Source organism: Micropterus dolomieu, linkage group LG16 (genome assembly GCF_021292245.1).
Source record: "Micropterus dolomieu isolate WLL.071019.BEF.003 ecotype Adirondacks linkage group LG16, ASM2129224v1, whole genome shotgun sequence".
NCBI lineage: Eukaryota > Metazoa > Chordata > Actinopteri > Centrarchiformes > Centrarchidae > Micropterus > Micropterus dolomieu.
The window spans coordinates 8,553,490-8,572,567 of record NC_060165.1 but is presented as its reverse complement, the minus strand read 5'-3'; the positions used below and the strand labels follow the sequence as shown (position 1 = coordinate 8,572,567).

Here is a 19,078-nt window from a genome sequence, read left to right as displayed (position 1 = left end):
TGTTTACTTTCACAAGTATTCCACACTTCCCTCTCTGTGCACTTCCTTCTCTGTGTGTTTACCTTAGATTTAAAGCTGTCGGAGACTAATTGGTGAAATGTGTTTGAAAGGCAATTGGCAAGGTTTCCAAACTCTAGCCCCTTACCCACATGGTCACAGGTCCAGTGCCCACAACAGTAGAAATAATGCAAAAGTAAGTGAGTCAGGAGTAGGATGGGCTAATTGTCTTTGTCACTTACAATGTCACTTTCCACTTGAATTGATTGAAAATGAAAAATAAAAAATGTGACAAAGCAAGCCGGGATATCAGATGAAATATAATAGATGGAAGCCGACATGTTAGACTAGTTGGTGCAAATTTAACATTTTCTATCAAGTAATATTTAGAAGTTTAGAAAAATAAGTGAATCCACTGTATCAAAGAGAAGACAGAAAAAGTTAATCCCGGCTGATAGCGGAAAATCACGCAGCATGATTCAAATTTGACAGGTCTTCTTCAGCTCATGTTTTCCATTTTTGCCCAATATATTTTCCCTACCATCAAGCTGACACCCAAGTGCCATAAATGCCAAGAGAAATTGTTATAAGCGGTAAACATCACGTTGGTCTTGATGCTTCGGTTTAGACAACTATTAGTGGATATTACTGCTTGACATTCAAGTGGATTTGGTCAAATCAGAGCATCCATCAGTCAGATGTGCTGAGTAGAGAACAGGACAGGGGTATCCTAGAAAAGGTTGTTATTTGTTTACACACAGATTTGCTCTCACACAGACACACAAACAATATCCAATTGCTGAGATGGCATGCCCCTGAGCCTAGAGCAAATCCTATGTCCACATAACGCCTGAGTCACTCCTCTGATACAATGCACGATCCCATCTTGGAGGAAAATCTGGAATAAATCATGGCATATGCTTTAGAGAGCATCTCCCCTTTCCTCCAAATCACTATGCTTAGGGAGTAGTACTTCCTCAGGCCTTCTAAGCCTGGATATCTCTCTTGGCCAGGGGGGTTTTTAGATATTTGCTTTCCCATATGGCACAGCTGAATACAGATCCAACACGTTACAGTCAAGGATTCACTTATAGCGATACTGGAAGCATTGCAAATCATGCTGAAATAGGGTGTCAGGATCACAGAATACCCTCTGTAATAAAATCTGAGAGCAAAAACCACATGTAACAAGTAACAAGCAAAACACAGCTACATGTTTTTGTGCAGACCTTAAAAGTTTTGAAAAAGTGAAGACTATAGCCATGCTAGCAGCTCTGTGAGCTAAATGCTAACATCAGCACCCTAACATGCTCACAAAGCCGTTTTAAAATTTTGTCCTTAAAACTTACTAGTTGCTATTAAAAAGCTACTAGTACTTATTTATTAGTTCCTATTAACTTTTCCCATCTTACTAGTGACAATTTTATACTAGTACTTATTTTATGCAGGTTTTTGGCATTGAAATCAATGGGGCTCTGCAGTTCAGATATCGCCTATTCATTATTTACTAGTAACTATTTCCAATTTACTTTGGTTTAGTTAATTAATTAATTAATGACTAGTCAAATGACTAGTCATTAATAAATGACTAGTAATATAGTCGATAGTAACATTTAAATTATTACTAGTAAGAATGGAATAGTTACTAGTAACTAAAAAATAAGCACTAGTATCTAATAATAAACACCAGTAAAATTGAGATGTAACTATTTAATTGGTAACTAATGAATAAGTGATATCTGAACTGCAGAACCCCATTGATTCAATGGCAATTAGTTACTAAAAAATAGTTACAAGTAACTAATGGAATAGTTTACTAGTAACTAATAATTAAGTACAAGTAGCTTTTAAATAGCAACTAGTAAGTTTTAAAGAATAATGTTAAAACGACTTGCCATGCAATGCCAACACACTGATGTTTAGCTGGTTTATTTACCACTGTCACTATTTTAGTTGAACGTGTTAGAACGCTAACATTTGCTAATTGGCACTAAACACTAGTTTAGTACTGGTGCTTTTGGCATAGGTAGTCAACTAGCATTGCACCCCTAGTGTCTGTTCTCCTGTTATACCTTCCACCTTTGCAGTCCTTTCCTTTCCTCTCCATCTGTTTGTCTAAGCTTTGGCTTAACAAACCTATTGTGCTTGGGAGAATTCCACATGTCTTGTTTGACAGCTCACTGCCATGTGTACCCAGGCAGATCTGTGCTTTGTAATCTAAAGCTGGTGCTCAATGCACAGCCCTGTCTGTACATTGAGAGACGGCTGCGGAGGGAGTGAGAGAGATACAGAGAAATAAACACAGCCAGAAAACGACAGGTGGAGATTGGGGAAACTGCGGTTTATGCTGCATTACTGGCAGCAATACAGGCCCTTTCATTACATAGATTGTGTTTATTTACCCCCGGCTTGGTTCAACAGGAGTAAAGAGCAGGACCTCTAAAGCTAATTACACAATGAATCAATGACCTGGATGATGCCGTGTTGGTGTGGTTGAGTGACAAAGAAGTGCAAAACTATCCTCTCCATTGTAGGACATCCACCTTGTTTGATAAAAACTCCAATAGTTAGGGATATATTGCTGTACAGCACTTGCATACATGGACCCCTCTGCAACTAATATCCAACATGATTCCAAAAATGCTTGCATATTAGGTTGCGTCATCGACAACATAAACAGTTTTATCAGTTTCACAGCCTTAGTTCAATCTTATCCCCTCTCTTGCATCTGTAATATATGTCACCTGGATTGCAATATGTAAAAGAAAAACAGGAAAGGCATAAAAACAACATAAATAGAGTGGGAACGCCTAAGAACGCAAGCATTTCCTTAAGCTTGCACTGGCTTGTCCTCTAACACATTGTCAGTGCCAAACCACAGTAACAATAAAGGGATTACATACTGATCCACTGTGTAAAGGGAGGGGTGCAGAGAACAACAGCAGAATATGAATATGATGACAGCTTCTTGTTGTCAGAGGACTAAAAGAAGGTGAGGCTAGGTGCTGAGCTGTCAGAGATATCACATACACAAGCACAAATCTCTTGTGCACACACACATGAATATATACTGAGTTAAGATCAAACTCTTCAAGATCACCTCCATATCTGCCGTACACCTCTTCATAGTTTTTACATTAGAGATTGTCTGGGGTTGGGTCTCTTCCCACCCATGTGTGAAACATCTAGGGTGTGATGAGGTGGTGTTGTGAGGCGCTGTGTAGGAAGCCAGTACTTTCAGTGGAATCCTGTCATTCACTCTGCAGGATGAGTAGGATCATCCATTCGAAACATTTTTCACAGATGTATAACCGGCCAAGGTATTTATTGATCCACCATAAATGTAAAATTCTACCAATGTAGTTTAACATCACACAGCTAAAATCATTTAAGGTAGCTCATCATTTAAGCAGCGGGGCTTCTGCCATTCAAAATGGCAAAATTTATTTCAATGGAATTACCAAAATTGGTGGCTTGTGACTTGTGGGGACGAAGTAAATCTGTGCAATTCTGTGTACCAAAAAAGCATTCCCTATTGACAGCCCTGACCTTTGAGGCAACGAAAGCCGAACCCTAAATCAAAAGCATTAACTGTGAACTTGTGTCCAGTTAGCAAGAGAGCTAATGAGTTTATTGAGTGACAGGGGTGTAACAAAGTTAACTAACTTAAATAACATTTTATTTAATGATGTACAGTAGGGCTGAACAAACAACTGTAACGAATTATCAAAATCACTATGGCCAAGTACAATATCCAAATTGCAGGAGCTGTAATTGTTTGATAAAGGTAAAATGTGTTGCATCACTTTAATGTAAGTGAAAACACTGCAGTGCTACGGAGTTGCCCTGGCCTACAAATCATGTTCTCCAGATGTAGGGAAACGTTCTTGTTTGTTACAGACCCCAGCAAAAATCACTTCAAAATCATACACTGATTTTTTTCACTGAAAATAAAACACAAAAATTACCTTTCCCACATCTGTCAAAATAATAATATAATATGATTTATTACGCATATCATTCAGCGATAATGTAGAATCCTAAGCAACGCAATGCTAACTGCAGTCGCTCACCAGCCAGCCCTGCAAGCAGGCACTATGTTCACCAATCAAATTTTTCAGGAAGACATGTAAATTAATTTCACCATGCCACTCTCGGGTGTGGTCTTGTGAGGGATCATGTGAAATTGGCCATTCCAAATTGGCAGAAGAAACACCAAAGATTTATAAAACAAAACAGATAAATTTGTATCGCTCGGATTAAATAATAGTACTTTTGAAAATACAAAAAGACAGGGGTGCAAAAATTGACTTGCAAGAAGGGTACCATTTTGTAACATGTAGGGTCCTTTTGTACACCAAAACGAGTGTTTGAGAATGAACAACAGGTCTTCTTCAGAGCCATGCTCTTGAATTACATAGTGGATATTATTTCTACCAAAAGAGCTAAATTTAACTGACCTCTTAAGCTCTATAACGTTAACACAAAGATCCTCTCTTCCATTATTATAAGATACAATTATTGCTAAGATCAGTTGCTCTCAATCCTTGTTGCATACTGTTGGACTTGTAAAGGGCCATTTCACTAAATATTAAAGTTTGTGCCTATGTTATTCTCATAATATGACATACTTAAACTGCTACACTAGTCAGTGCACTCTGGCATAGGCAGACTTTCCCATATCCCACACCTGGGACATACAGTCATGGGCTGAACAGTGACTAAAGGTTGCTTGTGCTTGCATTATCACATTTAGTATTGGAATGAACATAGTGTTGACATGTAGTATTTACAAACTGGACTGTTTTTATAGCAGTGGTTTCCAACATAGGACTATGGTTCTTAGCAAGGTGTCCCAACATAAATCTGAGGGGTCACAAGCTAACCAACAAGTTGAGAGAGCAGAAAAAAATATAAATTACTGGATATTTTTACCTATAGACCTCTGAGAGGGAATAATCACAGTTTTGGTTAAACTGCTCACAGCCTGGAGGCTTATGTATCTTGGGAACCACTAGTGTATACAGTTTTGTGCAATACATATTCACAGATTGTGAATCTGCAAACTGGCCCTTTTAACAGATTGTAACAGTGCGTTGCAGGTGTTAATCCATCTCACGTGATGAGGATGGAAAACAGTAGCACTGTGGGCCCTGAGGGCTTGGGTGTTTCTGGCCCAGTAGAGAAAGGCACTAACACTGCCAGAGTTAGGGATTACGTTCACACTCGGGGCAAAGCAACACACTGCCATTGCCAGAATTTGAGGTCCATGTCCTGTCTTGCACATAGATAGAGTTACACATGCCAGAGTTAGGGAATTAGTGTTTGTGTTGCTCCTTGTCTCATTCCATGTGGTTGTCTCTGTAAACTTGGCCTTATTTCCATGGCAATCAAAGGAATCATATCTATAAATCTTGTAAATTATGTACATACTTCTTTAAAAAATCAGATTAAAGTTTGAAAAAATTTATCATTTCAGGACTCACATATTTAGAACTCTATGGCAATATATGAAAACATTGATATCAATATCACCTGGCAGTGTCAGATGTTTACTATGGGCTCTGCCGGTAATCATGAGTCAGTAACTCAAACACAAAGTGTCACGCTCCAGGTCACACTAATTTAATCACTTATGCCTTGGCCTATAGTTGAAGCAACAGTAATAATGTTTGTTTTTAATTTTTGTGCTATTTATCTAGGTTGTCCTTCTCATGACTGATTACTTATGCTTTAACGCTTGGAGATGTTGGGGCTCGTCCTCTCACACTGAAGCAGCTGTAAAGTCAAGCACTGGCTTGGTTGCTAGATTGTTTTTATTTTTAAAGTGATGGAAAAACATGATAAAAAAACGAATCACTCATTTCAGAAAATGAAAGCTAGACACAATCTATTACATTACCCTAAATGGCACCAGTCTTCTATATCAGTGTTTTTGGTATCACCTTAGCTCTGCAGCAACAACACAAGTTCCAGACATTAGAAAATAAACCCTTAGCCCTCCAGTTCCTGAAATGGGGATTTTTGCAGGTAGCAGACCTCTCCGGCTCGCAGTAACTCACTGAGCCCTGTGGTATGAATAAGCAGCACACACTGGCTGACTGCCAGCGCTAAGATTCTTTTCAAGCACAAAGAAAAGTATGTCAGAGCAGAGCAGAGAGGATCTGCCTTGTATGGCCGAGGGCTTAGCATGTAGCTTAGGGACTGCACTGAGCTAAAAAGTAGGGAATCTGTGTGTGGGTATGTGTGGGATTATTGTGTGCGTGTGTGTGTGTGTTTATGCTGTTGTGAATGTGTGTGTGTGGCAGGGTTTTTGGAGCAGCGATAGAATGTGGGGATGTCAGCTATTGTTTCCAGTTCCTTCCATCGCATAGTTCACTGGATTTGTTGGCTTTTTGCGAGATTCTAGGGTTAATTTCATCAAGTTGTTCAAAGGACAGGGCTGACTAGAGAGAGAAAGATGCCGCCTGTTGGCTTTTTGGCTTTGACAGAAGTAGATTTCCTACCTTAGCTATCACACAAGAAGATTTCATGCATTTATCATTTTTTATCGATTTCACTGTAAACCAGAGAGCTTAAGATAACAAACTTTATATGTGTAAAATACGAGAGATTTTAATATACTCCACCGAATGATTTGGCACAACTCTGGCACAAGTTTGGTGCTCAGATATGAAACAAAACAGCAAGATTTCATGTTGAATCATCTCAAATTTAATACACTTTCCTGTAATCTTTGGTTCGTTCTGACTATAGCCATTATCAACGTGCAACATTTTACCAAAGATAATCTGTTTTGGCTTATCTGTGCACGCTTGCATGAAATGATTTTTGACATGTTAGATTATCCACTTAAATACACAGAGTCTGTTTTGTCAGCACATCTAAATTAGCCTAACTATCAGTATAACATGTCGCACAACAGAAATAACAAGTAGAATTGAGTCTCCGCTATCTTGCTGCTGGGTTGTACTACCCACAATGTCATGATGTGTGAGAAGGTGTGCTTAAATCAACAGCTCAATCTCTAAACTTCCTCACTGATTTGTTTGTTTAAGGTACTCAGAAAATATCCACAGGTATTAACCTATTAACCTAGATCTTATCGTCAGTAATGAGCCATTATAGGCCCTTTAACAGAATACATTTTTTACCGGAAAATGGAAATTTAAGAAAAGCTGGCAATATAGAAGTCACACTTACGACCACTTAAAATGGAGAAAGGTTGACTCAACCTTTCTGTTGTGTCCTTGTGTACCACAATGAGCTCAATATTAAAGCTATGCCATTTGTTTATTTATTAAGTTTAGCTATCCTTAAAAGAACAGTTTAAAAACGCGAACATTTTATTTTGAAGGCGAACTGTATCTGTTTCCGGTTTTAGACGTTCTTGTTCAATCTTCATTGTACAAGTTGGATAATGGAACAAGCCAAATTACATTGCACGTCTTCATTCAATGCGACAATAACACAGCATAGTTCTAACATAGTTTAGGAAGCATTGGCTCTGGAAAAATGAACTCACATGGGTCAACATACTTTTGCATTAGCACAAGTAAGACAATGAAATTAGATAATACCCCCTAAACTGGCAACTGCAGATGAATTATTCTTTTACATGTTGTTAGCCGCTGTTAAGCTTACATTCATGAAATACCAGTGTTTTGTTCTGAGCTTGAGGTTATCCAACTTCAGTGTTAGCCCAGGACTTATAGTGCTGTGTGCAGTCACCAGGTCTAAGGTTAAGCTTGCTTGCTTGTCAAACCACAATTCTTGTTTTCTATTCCTCAATATGTTAAATACTGAAGGTGTGGAGGCTTTGGAGTTGTTTAAAGGCACTTTTGACAGAGCTGGTCAACCAGAACCTCAAAGTTGTAGCTGATGAATTATTTTGAAAGAAGAAATATGTAACCTCAGTAAAAAGGTTCTGCTCACTTGTTCTCAGACATCCAGGTCAGGAGAATTGAACATTATTATATGTACAGATAGCCTACATAGGCTGAACAGCATAAGCAGTTCAGAAAACGTATGCAATGTATATGTCACAATAATTTTCAGTAATCTATTATATATTTTAATTCAACACCAACAATCACTTTGGCAGAGCACTAGGTGCCATTTTTCAAATAGTTGGAATGAAATTCCTCATTTATTTTTTTTTCTGAAATAAAGTCATTACCCACATGCCCATAACTCTTCCTATTTGTCAAAGTGTGAATATCGATGGCCATAAAGTTATTCATGCCTGGATGGCACATCATTTTTATTTGAGAAAGAAATGAAATCCTATTCCCTCAGACTCCCAGGAGAGAAATAATATGTCATGCCTTCCTCCCATCCATTTCACCATATCAGCTGAATAAATTTGTAAGAGAGACTGGAATGGTGTATGTAGTGCAGTTGAAGAGGTCAGTTAAACTCATTGCAAGTAATATTGTCCTTTCCTGGTACAAAGTGTACTTTTGAATTTGTTCCGTTAGTAGCGTAGCCATCTTATAGGCTTGCACGCTGAGGATTTCTGGATGTAAATACAGACAGTTCACAAGGGACAGCTATTATGAGATTTAGCGGAGAATATTTAGGCATCGTCTTGTTAGCATTGAGTTGCATCTTTTTACAGTCCATGTCTTGGGTATTTATGCTATTCTTTAATGATTTCACATTGCCTTGATCTGGATGCCTGTGCTCACATAGTAACAACTTGTCCTCACTTACCAGTATGGATTTGAAAAGAAACAATTTCCCCAAAATCTCTTTCATTTAACTCGGTCTTTCAAACACAGTAATTGAACAACTATTAAATTCTTTTATTTCACTTAGCAGCTCTTTAAAGCACCTGAACCACCCCAACTCCTCACTGCCAGGAGGTACCAGATCCCACCATACTTGACAAATTCTGTTAATGAACAGACCATTCAAACGCTGCCAAAGTCATTGTAAGCCAGCAGCCTGAATCCTGTTCCCGTGGGAAAGAAGAAAAGCTAAAGTCATTAAGTTTTCTGTTTGTGAAATGAATGATAGGCTGCCAATCTAAGGTCATCTTAACACACATACATCTGTAACTGAATAGATTAAGCTGAATTAATTAAGGGAAACCTAAACTTACTTGAACTTTCATTTACTATTATTTAGCCTCTTGAGGGCAACAGAAACAGCTGTAAACACAACACTACCATATTATCATCTTTTAAGAGATGCTAACTTATTGGCAAACAGTTGACTATTTACACATCCAACAGATCCAGAGCAATATTAGCATTAAGTAGGGTCTCATTTGACAAATGTTAGTCCAATATTCACTCTACTTTTAGCTCTTTGGTCTCCATGAACTCCTGAGGGAAATATCTGGCCTGTCAACTTTTTCAACTAGCCACAATGTGTGTTACTGAAACAGCTGCCCGTTACATCTGGAAACAAGGCTGATAAGAGCGGTGAAAACAAAGAATTTGCAGTTTGTCAGTCCATCTAATCACTTTCACAGTAGCTTTGGTTTGTCAATGTATGTCTGTGTACATGTGAGAATGCATTATACAGACTAACTGTGCCAGCAAAAGAGCATCATGCTTTGTTATTGTGTAATGCAGTTGAGTAAAATATGAACTGATTCATCTCTGTCCAGCCCACAGCCATGCAGTCCAGGTTTGTGAAATAGTGGCTGTCCGCAAGACCAAAGATGATGACAAAGGCAACACAGAGACCAAGAGGAGTCAGAAAAAAGCAAAGCAGGACTCCCAGATGTATCCCCATGCATTCACAGGTATAAAATATATGCTGATATACATACTTTAAGGGACATTCCACTGATTTTGTTCACTTCAAAGTCAATTTACTCACGCTACTTGGCCTCTGATAACAGTTGTATGTCTTCTGTGGCTCTGAATGTTAAAGAATATAAAGACAGGATATCTCAGCTTCTACTGCAATGATTTTGCATCTTTATGGAAGTGCGATCCTTAATCGCTGAAGAGCTCCTTTTTTAAGAAGTAGTGTCTTTTGTTTTTTCTAACCACATTACTTGAAGCCAGTTTTCATCACTGTCCCTTTCATTTTTACTTTAGTAGGTTAATGCCACATCACAGTTACATTGTGGGCAAGTGTGCCAATAGCCTGTGTTCAGCTCCACCAATCACAAGTGTTCCGACACTGGAAAAAAGCCTGTAGACAGCTCTACAGTCTGAAAGTAATGCATTAAGAGAGCCCCACGCAGCTTAGCTGACTGGGTCTAAGATGGCAGCGTGCCGGTGACTTACTAATGCTTAATTTTGAGCCATTAGATTATATACAAACAAGATCGGATTTACATGATTTATCACAGAAAATGTGAAAAAACTTACCTCACTAATGTGAGCTTTTACTGGCATATAAGTGTGTTGAGTCTGATTTGACTGCATTCCCATGATCTGGGGAAACTTGGCTTCAAAGACACGTTCAATCACTTACATCCTGATTATGTAACTTATTAAAGGATGATTTTAGACCCAATCTGAACGTCGCACTGCCTACCCCACTGAAAGTACGAGGTACTATAAGGGATTTGGAATGAAGAACTTGCAAACTTGAAAAGTTAACTTTTCTATCTGATGAAAAGAATGCTTAGTGTGATAATTTGACTTTGAAATGCTTACCGAGTGAATCTGCTGTCAAAGTGCTTAGCGAGTGAATTTTTGGTCCTTAATGTAAATATTTCAGTAATGTTCCCCAGCAGGATATTATGCGACTCCATCTCTACTTTTTGTCTGACTATCAGCAGAGACCTGTTTTACTTAACTGACTTCTTTTTCATTTCCCACATGCCCTCATTTCTTACTCATTCACATATCTGATTGACTTGGCTGGTAAGGATAAAGCCAGGGTTCATTCTCAGGCCAAATCTGCACTGTAGCAAAGCCAGGTAGCACTGAATGTAGTCTGTGCAAAATGAATAGATGGGCAGTATGGAAGGTATGATACCTCTCTGCTGATGTAAAAAGACCTGCCCCAGAGCCCCAAAATACTCCCCAAATTATAGGTCACAAGCTATGATGGGTGTTTCACAGTGATTCCTATCTGGGAAGGTAAGGCTTTATTTAGCACATTTGGTGTTATCTCCTGAAATCAGAACAGCGGTTATCTTGTTTTGATGACACCATCTTTCTTCTGTTGATACTCCTTTTTCCATTCTATGAGGTGTCGGTTGGTAAGTGGTAGTGGTTAGAGTGTAACAGAAAGGTTGAAGGTTCAATCCGTGCAGACATTACTTAAAATGTCTGTGTGAAATGTAATATGTAAGCCATTGCCACTGAGAACCTATGACAAATATTTAAAACAAATCCTAGTATGGCAAGGCATATTCTTTTTTTTTATTTTTTTTTATTGTCTTTATCTCACACTCACTGTTCTTTCCTTCTGTTTTGTTTCTCTACAGTTTCCTATGTTAGAAGGACAAAACGGCACCAGTGGCGGTGTAGTGATGTCACCTTCCACTGCGCCAATCAGGGACTCTGCGACCAGTGGATCCAAGTTATCAATGAGCAACTATTATTGCTCAGTATGTTCTGTTTAATGATGTTGTGTTACAGCTGTGGTGATGTACTTTGGACTCCAGTCAGAACCTTAATCAGAATCAGTATATTGACATAGGCGCCTTAAAAGTGACACGTATGTAATCTGGATGAGTTGAGTACTAGGACAAATACATATAAAATTGCAAATACAGACAATTCATAGGACCAAAGGGCAAATGTCACTGTAGCACAAGTGTATTCAGTAGCACATTCTCGTGTGTAAGTAGCAAGCTTGATAAAGCTAATACTGTGAATTACATTATATACTTCCATAGGGAACTTTGGAGAATGATTAGTCCATGCCAAACATTTAGACTTGTTTTTTGTTGTTGTTGTTTTTTTTATAGAGACAGTAGTTTAGAAATATCAAATTTTTTGTTAGTCAGGCTAAGATTGGACGAGTAGGTGATGTGCTGTATAGTATATTCAGCATATTGGGGAATAAACGTTCTGTGAGGATCAGGCCTTTTTATATCTCAAGCAATTTTAATGGCAGACAGCAGTGAGAACATGGGATATACACTACAATTTTCTGAGTAGTTTATGGACTACTTCTTTAGGAACCACCGTACAAGCTACTGTTGTGCCCAAGGAAAACCTCAACTTATCTCTCTATCTTTACTCACTATACCTAAATGACACTGCCTCCAGTCAATCTGAAAATCTACACATACTGTGGGATACATCAATTGTGTTTGAGGCAAACAAAAAGGGAATTGATGGAAAATGTAAGTGAACACTTTACAGATGAAGATCACCAAGACCAAGAAACTGTAATAACAAAGAGCAGGTAATCATTCCTTAATCAGACTGTAAAGAAGTGTGCATTACTGTCCATAAAAATAAACATTTCATTCTCTTCAGTAGTATCAGTGCCAGAGAGACCAGAGGCAAACCTCCAATAGAGGTTGCCCCTCATGCATTTCTCTTCTAGACAGTACCTCACAAACACAGACATACAGAATGGAGCCAGCAACAGTCTGATAACATAGAAATGGAGGTGTTACAATAATAGAGTATAGTGTTTAAAAAAAATCTCTCTGGCTGGCTCAGACGTGAAGCATGAAAAGGATGTCTGTATTATTGCTTGAGTCCAGCTTACTGTCCTGATGAGCTCTTAGAAATCCGTCTCATACGTATTACGTATGCTTTTTAAACACAAAACATATTACTGTTTGCCAAACATCAACCTGAAGATGTAAGGAATTTAATGTTTTCCAATCATGTATTAACATATTACATGACCATAAAAATGTTATTACACTATAAGTCACACCATATTGAGCGTTATATTTTGACGTAGTTGAGTGCAAAATACAGTGTTTTACACTTAGAATGTGATTCCATGATTGAGTTCTACAGGATTTAATGTGTATCCAGCATGTCGACATTAGCGTGTAAGATGGGGTTTAACCCATTTGAAATGGTCTACTTGGCCCCATTTTGCCTGGCAGGATGAATCAATTCAAGAAAATTAACTGCACTCATTGTGAAGATGCCTTAGTGTGTTCAGTAGTGTTAGTCTCCACAGTACACCTTTATGTCACCCATTGACAATCCATTTATGTAATCTAATGGAACTTTTGTCTTATTGCCAAACAATACTGCACCCTATATTTCTCTGTTCTCATTTAACACTTGATCCCAATCCATTCATTTTCAATTTGAGCAGCTGCTGTATCTCAGTTTGTTGTCCACAGCAGCCATAAACAAGCCATTTAGCATTCTCCATCGCTGCACGTTGTTGGTTTATCACAGAATGATGCAGAACCTCTGAATTGCTTCACACGCCTCCTAAAGTCAGCAGACACACCATTTATTTCTTGAGCAGCGTGTGTTGGGCACAAGTCAGTTTGACTGAGCATTTTAAGAAAGGTCTCTGGTTAATGAAAACTTCATCAAGCTCCTGTCAGTTACAGATTAGTAAATAAAAAAAATAATAAAAAGGTAAACGCTGAGCCTTTTTAATGACTATCTCATACCCCTCCCTCACTTTGCAGCCAACCGACCGAAGAGCCTTCTGGTGTACATCAATCCCTACGGGGGAAAGCGGTGCGGGAAGCGTATTTACGAGCAGAAGGTGGCTCCACTGTTTCGCCGCGCCTGCATCTCAGCCGACGTGATTGGTGGGTTCCTATCAGTAGCGGGTTTTTTTTTTTTTAACATTTAAATAAAAAATGAGGCTCAGTGGCCAACATATAGATCTCCACTGCCACTGGGGCCTCTCGCAGGGACAGAAGAGGCTTGCAAGGATATGATTTGGCTTATAGTGCCATTAATCACGTCACTACCTTAATGGAAGCTGTGATAGTTGATAAGCCTGGGTATCCAAACACATCTATTATTCAATAAGTGTTTGCTACAGCTACACATACTCTAGTGTATTGATGGTCCATCAGGGTGAATACTATTCACTCGCTTCCTACAGCTGCTATGCAGGATTGTATTTGTGTTGATATTATATGCCTGGTAAACAGATTTACTGTTGAAATATTGTCTTTGTTTTTGTGGGCCCAGGGCTCATTTTGCGGGCTAATATACAATAGCTGAATTAGGTTGCTTTGTGCCACTGTGCCTTTCGCTTTTTCTGAACATTAATCTGCACAATGGGTTTCAGTGGATGTTTCAAAAGTGCAGTTTTTGTCTTGTATTTCAAATGGCAATAACAGCATGCTTGAGTCTAGTTATTTTGTCTGTACATTCCCTTTAATTGAACTTGTGCTAACACTTTTTAACGCCATTTGATTTGTATCCATAGTTACAGAGCGGGCCAATCATGCCAGGGACCACTTGAAAACTGAGGCCAATCTAGATAAATATGACGGGTGAGTTCTATTATACAAAGGGCTTCACAGACGACACAAAACCAAGATGTTTGTATCGTGCACTGAAATGTAAATAATTAAGAGACATTTACCAGATGAAATTTAAAGAACAAACAAAGTAAATATACAGAAAAACAAGATTAAGAGTCTCTGTGAGGCTGTACTTGCTGCTGCTTTGAGCTAAATGCTAATGTCAGTATGCTTACATGATGATGTTAAGCAGGTATGATGTTTACAATGTTCACCATTTTAGTTTAGCTTGTTAGCATGGTAACAGTTGCTAATTAGCACTTAACACAGCTAACACAAGTACAGCTGAGTTTGAAAGGATTGTCATTTTCGGTTGGTATTAAGTACCGGCCAAGTAAAAAATTTTACCTGATGACTATGCTGGAAAAAATCTAAGGGATCACCACAGTGATTCATCCTGAAGGGAAAATCTGTGTGTTCAAATGTCAACCTCATGGTGGCACTAGAGGACAAAGGAGGTGTCATAAACCAGAATCCATAGGATTCATCCTCTGGGGACCATGAATGTCAGTACTAGATTTTATTACAATGCATTTAATAGATGTTGAGATATTTCACAGAAGGAGTGAAAACTGCCCTTCAGGATTTCATGGCAATGAAAATTGTAGTACGCTTGTAATGAAATGACACGCAGAGATTTCTACAGTGAGGCCAGATTTTTAAAGACAAGGACCCTAAGTGTGAGCATGTGTGACTAATTGAAGAATCTGAGCCTATAATAATAACCTCCAGAGTCTAAGTGAAGGACGATAGCTAGTTTTTATCTTCTAAAGACAGACCTGTAGTGTGCTCAGGTGCATGATATCATTTGGATGGGAGAAGTAGAGCTATCTGCATAAAAATGGAAATGGAGACAATGCTAGTGAAATATTTGACCTAAAGGTAGCTTGTATAGGCTACAGGGAATGGTAAAGTACCCCGAACAGATCCCTTTGGGACTCATGGGTGAAATGGGTAGTGGAGGATTTATACTTTCTGTAGCCACAAACAGTCCTTTCAGAGATAGGAATAAAATCAGACTTTTACAGTACCAGCGTACTCTACCTGTAGCAAACAAGATATAAATAAGCAATTAAGCCGAAGGTATATTAGTACTTCCACATTTAGCGATCATTTCAGGCATGCAGCAGATTCTGTTATCTAGGGTCACTTATAATACATGTACAATAAATCTATAAATCACTCACGTAAGTCAAAGTTTTCAACACAAATTATACATGATGCTGCAGTACATGACTGAGTAAAGAGAGCATCTGAGTGTTAAATCCAGCTGATAGTTGAATATAAAGGGCCTGCCGAGTGCTCCGCGACCTCTATTCGTCTGATGTTCAGTCCAGCAGAGCAGGGTTAGAGTCCATTATGTTTTTACTTTGCAGTTCATATCATTTAGAGGTCCATTTCTGTAAAGTTTGGATATAGACTGTAATGGTGGGTGGCACAGCGTGATATTCATATGTATTGAAGGAGTTCGCTGTTACACCTGCTGCCCAGGGATTTTATTGTCAAGGTTTTCCATTTCTCTCATAAATCTATGTTTTACTGCAAACACTTACGTACGTGTAATTGAGCTCATTATGTGGCAATACTCCAAGGCTCACCTGTATGACCTGAAACTATCCTCATCAGTGTCAACAGTACAGAGATCATGTCAAACTCATGTGTGAATTGTCATTTGTCTGTCCAGGGTGGTGTGTGTGGGTGGAGATGGGATGTTCAGCGAGATCCTGCACGGGTTGGTCACCAGGACGCAAACGGACAACGGCCTGGACCAGAACCAACCAGATGCTGAGTTGGTACCGTGTTCTCTACACATAGGGATCATTCCTGCAGGTGAGCTTTGGCCATTATATCCCATAAAAACATATCCATAATAATAATATATAATGATAATAATCTCTGAATGTCAAATGAAAGGATTTTAATTTTAGTGGTCCGCTAATTTTTGCTTAAGCTTTAAAGGGAAGGTTTGTTTTTGGAAATGGAGAATAAGAATTGAAAAAGAGATTGATACTATTCCCATGTCTGTACAATTTAAAAATGAAGCCAAAGGTATTAGCTTAGCTTCTTATAAAGACTGGATAAAGGGAGAAACTGGGGCTCGGCAGGGTAACAAAATCTACTTAACAGCCCCTCTAAAACTCACTATTTACACGTGATATGTCTGTTTAATCTGTACAGAAACCAATGTGTAAAAACAGCATCTTATGATTTTACGAGGGTTATATGCTCTGCTATTTCTTGGCTGAGAGCTGTAACTTCTAAGCCAACAGGCTGCTGACCCACAGCTGAAAGAATTTGCATCGGGGGTCTGTCTGGGAAATTTAGGAAATCCCTTGCTACTGCATCATAGAGTAAATAATGCATTATCAAATTATGCCTGGAGTCACAAATCAAGCATACAGTGTCAGAGGCATACAGCAAATACACATGCACAGATACTAATATGTAGTGTTTGTGTTTTGTTAAGATAAGTGTTGCATGATGGGCAACAGTGGTCACGTGATTGGTTTTAATTGTGAAGAACTTCCAGTCTGCTGATCCGGGGTTGCTGAGTTGCACAAGAGAATCTCTATGGCAACAGGGCAGGGGGACCCAATAGGGGCCTGTGGAGGGTCAATTATTCCGAATGCCGTAAATGGAAACATGCTGTGTGACATTTTGAAATCACTGTAATTTTCATGAGGATAGCTATACAGTGCATGAGAATCAATATGAGGCCATTCAGCGCGCAGCTTGATGGTAATAGCAGAGAGGTTTATAAATCAGCTGGGGACACGGTAAATGATTTTTAGGCCAACAACAACCATGATTTGGATATGTTGTTGAAATGTTTGCTTTTTTATAATCACAGATGAATTAAAATGTTAAGCGTGTAATGTTTAATCTATTCATACAACTTCTGCTCAGATACTGTCAGTAAAAACTCGAAAGCTGGATGAAAAGTAGACATACAATAATATTTCCAATTATGGTTTTTAAATGTCATTGGTATACCATTTAATGCAAGAACTTTGCTGGAGTTGCCGATTGTAGATTTAAAAGTGCTTTGGTTTGCTTACATCAAGATATGAAATGAATGAACCCTCATATGACCATGGCCAACCTCTCCTCAGTGCTTTAAAACTCAAAGCCTGTTTTTGACAAATATACAGGCAGCGATGAGCTCAATTTAAAAAAAAGAAAAAACAGTTATGTAATAATAAGACATATTTATTTATTTAGTCCCGAGGCCATTTCAGCCAAAGAAGGCAGAGTGGCACTTCTGTTGGTGGCAGTCTGGATGCTGCGACATTCCAGTGCCTGAGTACCTAACATCACCATTCTAATTGAAATCCACAAACACACCTGAGAGTGAAAGTGTACCAGAGTCAGTTCCATTTCATGTAAAACACTTCCAAGTGTAAATTGAAACTGTAATTCACTTATTCGTAAAGGATATGGGTGGCAATATTCAATACTTTTCATTGATCAAATCTGTATAATTAAAGTCTTATTCCTCTGGGCCACAGAGCTCCATTGCTGTTAAATATTTATCAGTGAGCCACAGGGTTGCACTGGGTGACTTGTAGCTTCACTTCAAGTCAATACACTGTCCTAGTGCCATAAATACTAGAGCACCAAGTGTGTATTAATCGGCTGCCGAAAATAGTCCACAACAAATGCACAGTTTACTCCTGTTTGAGGAACATTTCCTATAACAGCTGGGCCCTGTAGTTTTTTAGCAAGTTATGTGAATATTTGTGACCAGATTTGCATCTTCAGTAGGACTGAATAGGCTAGGGACTGAGAGACAGACATGGTAGAGAAGCTGGAAAGAACTGACACTAAAGCTTTCTCAGTTTAAGTCCGGGCCAGGGACCTTTGTTGAACATAACTACCCTTTTCTGTCTCTCCTCCCTTTCTTTTCTGTCATCTTTCTGCTGTCAACTCTCTCATGAAGGCATAAAATGCTCCAAAATGACTTAAGAACAAAAGATCTCACCTTTGTCACTGATACATCTCCCTTGATTGTGAAACAGTTGGTAACTTTCTTTTTTAAAGTGCTAGTAATAGTTCAAATAATGGTGATAATGTAAAACGTATTTACTATGTTGGCACATAGACTTTTGCTTGAGGGGAACTATAGCAGGCAGTGATCTTATGCTACAAAAGCCACGATCTGCTACATGGCTATAAACTTTAATTTAAAAATTTTGCCACATGGGTGTGATTTATGATCTCATCAACATAACAATCAAATTCGCTGTCAAAGTTATGGTAATGTCTTAGTAAGGTATTAAAGTCCCCAATGCCAAGGTTCAGATTAAGAGTCATGAACTCATTTATGGCCTTGTCACCGAGCTGTCATGAGCACAAATGTTCTTTCTGTCAAATGTTTCCTCACTGCATGCTCCTGTTATACCTGTTTTAGCTATTATGGTCTGAAAAGGAACAGAAGTTAACGCTGAGACACTGAAAGTAGATAATTTTGTTGAAAAAACAACAATTATATTTTGTTAAAAGGTCCACTTGTCTGGTTTAAAGGGGTTCACTGCTGTTGTGATAAGATACTGTCATAAGTGCAGCTATAAATACATTCATGTACTGAGGATTCAAACGGCAAAAAAATCCTTTTCGGGTCAGCACTAAAAAGCATCTAGACTCCATTGTTGTCCCTGAGATGAAGATGATTTCACTGCCAAG

General features: G+C 38.6%; 1 protein-coding gene across 1 annotated transcript in view; it reads left to right on the top strand.

Moving 5' to 3' along the window:
* Nucleotides 1-19,078, top strand: part of cerk (ceramide kinase) — a 39,600-nt gene that overhangs the window by 4,249 nt on the left and 16,273 nt on the right. The window contains exons 2-6 of the mRNA XM_046072721.1: nucleotides 9,617-9,754; nucleotides 11,402-11,524; nucleotides 13,541-13,666; nucleotides 14,299-14,365; nucleotides 16,080-16,225. Of these exons, the coding sequence (XP_045928677.1) occupies nucleotides 9,617-9,754; nucleotides 11,402-11,524; nucleotides 13,541-13,666; nucleotides 14,299-14,365; nucleotides 16,080-16,225 (600 nt within the window). The remainder of the gene's footprint in view (nucleotides 1-9,616; nucleotides 9,755-11,401; nucleotides 11,525-13,540; nucleotides 13,667-14,298; nucleotides 14,366-16,079; nucleotides 16,226-19,078) is intronic.